This window comes from Atta cephalotes (genome assembly GCF_000143395.1).
Source record: "Atta cephalotes unplaced genomic scaffold scaffold00019, whole genome shotgun sequence".
Taxonomy (NCBI): Eukaryota; Metazoa; Arthropoda; class Insecta; order Hymenoptera; family Formicidae; genus Atta; species Atta cephalotes.
In genome coordinates, this window is record NW_012130083.1 from 3,406,958 (window position 1) to 3,412,304 (window position 5,347).

At 30.4% G+C, this 5,347-nt stretch overlaps 2 protein-coding genes across 2 annotated transcripts in view; one reads left to right on the forward strand and one right to left on the reverse strand.

The window, feature by feature from the left end:
- Window positions 1-2,474, reverse strand: part of LOC105619050 (protein king tubby) — a 5,782-nt gene extending 3,308 nt beyond the window's left edge. The window contains 7 exon segments of the mRNA XM_012200579.1: window positions 173-518; window positions 581-685; window positions 687-749; window positions 861-1,030; window positions 1,254-1,352; window positions 1,578-1,713; window positions 2,433-2,474. Of these exon segments, the coding sequence (XP_012055969.1) occupies window positions 173-518; window positions 581-685; window positions 687-749; window positions 861-1,030; window positions 1,254-1,352; window positions 1,578-1,713; window positions 2,433-2,474 (961 nt within the window).
- A 1,038-nt stretch (window positions 2,475-3,512) lies between these two features.
- On the forward strand, window positions 3,513-5,347 carry LOC105619052 (DNA-directed RNA polymerases I, II, and III subunit RPABC1). Its single transcript, XM_012200580.1, has 3 exons — window positions 3,513-3,603; window positions 3,688-4,020; window positions 4,966-5,347. Exons 2-3 carry the CDS (start codon window positions 3,719-3,721, stop codon window positions 5,294-5,296), a joined length of 633 nt encoding a protein of 210 aa, XP_012055970.1. The 5' UTR covers window positions 3,513-3,603; window positions 3,688-3,718; the 3' UTR covers window positions 5,297-5,347.

Consider the following 5,347-nt stretch of genomic DNA (forward strand, 5'->3'; position numbering starts at 1 on the left):
TATATATGTAATTTTTGTTAGTAATTTTGAATAATTATACAATCATATAATTTTAAATTTTAATATGTATAAAATATAAATTACTTCATTTCACAGAACACTTTTACAAGCACATAATTGTAAAATATATTTATCAACTTATATATTATATTAATATTACAATTATTATTACCAAGCAAAGTTTCTGATTCAACTCGCGGGGATATCTCCACTCGTTTTTGATCGGGCGTCATACCCGGTATAATAACTGTCATTTTACGAGGACCTTTAAAACCTAAAACGTTTGTATCATACACCACCGCGGCTAATTCCTGTCGTGGATTGAAACGCTCGTCACGTTTATCGTCCTTCATCAACGAGTATCCGTTGTCATAAATTGTGAATTGTGTTCCCAGAAGATTCGATCGGAGTTTACCGACATAAGATTCTCCTCCTCTCGAGAGATCTGTGGGATCAGTTGAAATCAAGTAATTGCTCGTTGCGCTTTTTTTTCTTTTTCGGCCAGCCAGTAGGAAAATCTGTAAATGCATACTGTCTTGTAGAAAACGAACTGTGAAATTAAATACGAATACAAACATACCTTTTTCCCGTAATCACGCTCTAGATGCAAGAAATAAGTCGGATAAAGTCCACGGTCCATACCTTTTCGATCGCGTGTTATTCTACACTTGTAATGCATTTTTTTTATTTGCGGGTTGTAATACAAACTGTTCTATATTGCCTTCTACGTTCCCTTCTAATTCTGGACTCTATGAAATAATATCAAGGCAGTAATTATTGTTTAATATTCGTAAATCACAAATAAAATATTTATATAACAAAACATATATAATTAAAATATATATATATATGATACTTACGGAAGAATTGTTATCTCTAATAAGAGTATTAGCTCCTTCCGAAGGAGCCACTCGAAGTGGTGAAGAACATGGCAGAGATTCTGAAGGCGAATGTAAATCTATAGGTGACGATTCCTCATCAGCACAATCAGTGCTTTGGGAACCTTCATATAAGCTTCTATCGTTGACCACTGCACAAAAAATATTTAAATATTAATACTTAAATATTAGTGTAATTAATTTTAAACAAATAAAATTATATGTATAATTATAATTGAACCAAAAAAATAATATCTCAAATTATTTTTGTATTAGTGATATAGTGTTCATAAAATACTGGAAGACATTTACTATTTTTCTAATAGTACATACATATATAAATATATATTTTACTTTTAAAAATAACGAATTTACCATTAATTGTCTCTTCACTGGTTTTTCTTATATCTTCTGTATAAGGTCCCATTTCAGTAGTTGCTTGAAACATAGCATATTGTAATGGACCATCATATGCTGCAAATATATTAAAATACCTTTATTAAGCACTCTTGTGATTTATAAATAAAATATTGTATAAATTACATATACGATATTATATGTGTCACATATATTATAAATTATATATTATAAATATTATACATCTAAATACACAATATTATAAATCTATAATATTATGCTGAATTACAATTGTATTAGTTATTGACATTTATTAATTATAGAATTATTCTATTTTATTACCATGAAGTTCCTTGTTTGGATTCATCCATTTATTCGAATGACTTGTAAGCTGTGCACTAGATACATTGGATGCTTGTACCATTCCACTAGCGCCAGTTTGTCTCTTCTGTTTCATCTTCTGTGCAATCAATTGCCTCTACATCAATTAATAGACAATGTAAAAAAATTATAACAAAGTGTCATTTATTAATTCAAAAACTACAGATAAAAATCTATTAACTCATTTAAAAAATATTTGTCCGAATAATAAATTAAATTCATGATTTGCAATAATTATTCATGATTTGCAATAAAATAATGCTAATTTTCAATAATTTTAAGTTCATAAAATATTTCATTTATTTCGGATAAGCATCACCTGTCATCACTCCACAGAGCCTAATTATTGTCGTTTTTCATCAGGGATATATATTTTTCATATAAAGGAGAATGAATATTGTGATCAGCTCTGAAGAATTAAATATTACATGATATTTCAGTATTAGTATAATGTTTACTAATACTGTGGCCTTACTCCCATAAATAGGAAAGAACTAAAGTTGCCTATTATTAGCCGATAAATATCATGTTACAAGCTCAAGCATTCATTAATTATTCATCCAAACAGAGAGATATAGCTTGAATTTGTGTTTCTGGTGCTTGCATATTTAATACAATACATCATCAGAGGCTAATTTCTTTCGGATTTCTCCGATAAATTTCTCGGATAAATCGATCTTTTGAGAATATTGCAAGTGACAATTTTCCAAGTAAAATAAGTAGTTACATCGTACGAGAAGCACAAAGTTACATGCTCCGAAATTTACGTACGGCAAATTAAAAGTCTCGGTCCATCTACTATGCATAAGATCGCACCTGTTGTTCCAGCTTCTGTTGTCGCAAGTCGAGTGATGTCATTTTGCACGAAATCAGTTTATCAGGCGATAATCAAAGATGCGCAGCCACAAATCGCTGACAAACCAGCTTTGTTTACGCCAAACACACTCGTTCACCTACGGTACCTAGGCAACCGTTCGCCCTGAGCTCCTTCATAAGCTTTTCACGGCTTTTATGGCGGACTCGCAAAACTGAAGAATGGCGCTCGATTAAAAAGGGTCCCAGACACATCTCACAAGAGAATATAACCAATTGATCCCTTTGATTTTAGTTTTGGATATATTGGTCATATGGACAGTAATAAGAAATATGTTTTTCTTTTATGCATATTGCACGTGTTAAGAGAGTGAAAATTTCTCTTTGAAAAAATTAAAAATTTTGAATATCTTCGAAACTATGAGAGATAGAAAGAAATATAAATAAAAATTGAATTTCAAGAATATTTCAAGAGTACTTTATAATAATTATTACAAAGAAATTTATTTTAATGGAAAATTTTTTTTAAAAATAAATTTAAAAAATTTGTTTTAAATTATAATTATAAAATATTCTTAAAACCATTTAACTTTTATTTAAAATTTTTTTTCTATATCTCTTATAGTTTTGGCGATATTTTACTCTGAAAGAAAAAAAGTCAATTTCTTAAAGGATATTTTTATCCTTTTAACATATAACTCAGCATGTATAAAAAAATCTTTTATTTTTGTCAGCTGATGTGGTTAATTAAACTGGGATGGCATCTGATTGGACATGAGCCATTCATAGAGTTTTAGACTAGAAAGCTCCTAAATATCCTGCTGTGATTGGTGATGTCCAATCAGATGTGGTCAATCGAGATCCTTCCAATAATTGCATGGCGTGTAACTGCGCTGCTCCCTTTTTAAAAAAGAACAGACCTTATAAATGACCAATCACAGCCAAGAACTCCAAAATGGCATCCTCTAATGACTCCAGCTAGCTCTCAAGAATTTACATCATTTACGAGTATGGTTAATGCGATGCTACAAATGCTTTAAAGCAATTTTTTGATTGGTCAATTTGTAAAATTCTTTTTTTTAATTAGTCAACCAAAGCATTTGTAGTGAGACTTTGACCGCAGTCTACATCTCTAATCTCGAAAATTTGTTAACGGTTTGGCGTCTCCCTCGTGGTAAGTTTAGGTTTAGGTTTGTTATTTAAACAACCAAGTAATATTTAACTCTCCGAGCTTTGTTGATTAATATAAAAAGTAAAGTTTGAAGGTTTTCTGTACTTTTACGTAAAATATGGATGATGAGGATGAAACATATAAATTGTGGCGCATCAGAAAAACCGTGATGCAGCTATGCCATGACAGAGGTTATCTTGTCACGCAAGATGAATTGGATCAGACGTTAGAACTATTCAAGGAACAGTTTGGAGATAAGCCTAGTGAGAAAAGGCCGGCTAGGAGTGATCTTATTGTTCTTGTGGCGCATAACGATGATCCTACGGATCAGTTGTTCGTTTTCTTCCCAGATGAACCAAAAATCGGCATCAAAACCATCAAGACATATTGCCAGCGCATGCAAGAAGAGAAGATCCATAGGTTATTTTTCATATTACAATATTTTATATCCTCCTCAGTCCTATTGCTCGTAGCCGAGCATAGTGACTTATATGCCTGTAGTACGCTGGTTGTATGCAGTACATGTCATATGGGACCTACAGTTTAACATCGATTTTGAACGACGACATTTTATTAGAGAAATTGATGGTTTGCCATTGCCTTCCGAGAGGAGCTATACATGTTTGAAAAATTTTTCCGTTCTTCCTGGAATCTCTGGCATAGCGGTCTCGTGCGCTATCTGCTACGCCATGCTTGCACTCAATATATAATATATTTATAATATATATTTATAATATATAATATATAATATATATTTATATAATATATTTATATAATTTATTTTTATATAATATATTTTATATAATTAATATATTTTATATAATAGAAATGTTGATTCTTACATAAAATTGATTAAGATTTATCTTATACTTTACTCACACACAATTTTTATTTTTATATTCGACAAGCCTTATGTCGATGCTAGAAATTGCTCCGAGATTTCAAAAAAAAGAAATGATAAACAAATCATGTTTGAACAATTCAGTCATGTAATCAATGTGATTGATTCTTTCTTCATTCAAGATCTCGGATTTCTAATATTATGAACACAAGGCTTTAAAATTGAGACATACATGAAATTAATATTATATTTGAGACTCATCAACTACTACTAGTCAACTACTATTCTCAAATAGAGAATTATATATATAACAATTCACTTACATTTCATTTTTATATAATTTAACATTATATCTTCACAAAAAGAGTATTGTGATTCAATATTCTTTAAATAATTATTGCTGTTAATATTATATATATAAATTTTAGATTTTATTTCATTATTAGATATATAAATAATTTATTCATATTAATTTATTCATCTTAATATTTTAAGAGATTACAAGATGTTATTGATTATTACAGAGCAATAATTGTTGTCCAGCAAGGCATGACACCATCTGCTAAGCAATCGCTAGTAGATATGGCACCAAAATATATACTGGAACAGTTTCTGGAATCTGAATTACTGATAAATATTACCGAACACGAATTGGTACCTGAGCACATTGTCTTAACTCCGGATGAGAAAGAGGAACTATTGACAAGATATAAGCTAAAGGAAAATCAGCTGATGCGAATACAAGCTGGCGATCCAGTGGCACGATATTTTGGTTTGAAACGTGGACAAGTTGTTAAAATAATCAGATCATCAGAAACCGCAGGAAGATACATATCCTATAGGTTGGTTTGTTGAGGAGAGAAAAGAAAAAAGAGTAAAGAAGAACAGAATCGTGAAAATCTCTCA

What these genes read in the sequence shown, in the direction of transcription:
- LOC105619052 (XM_012200580.1), top strand. Translation starts at nt 3,719, where the DNA reads ATGGATGATGAGGATGAAACATATAAATTGTGGCGCATCAGAAAAACC. An exon ending in CAAGAAGAGAAGATCCATAG is followed by an intron (nt 4,021 to 4,965) that starts GTTATTTTTCAT and finishes TGATTATTACAG; the next exon opens with AGCAATAATTGTTGTCCAGC.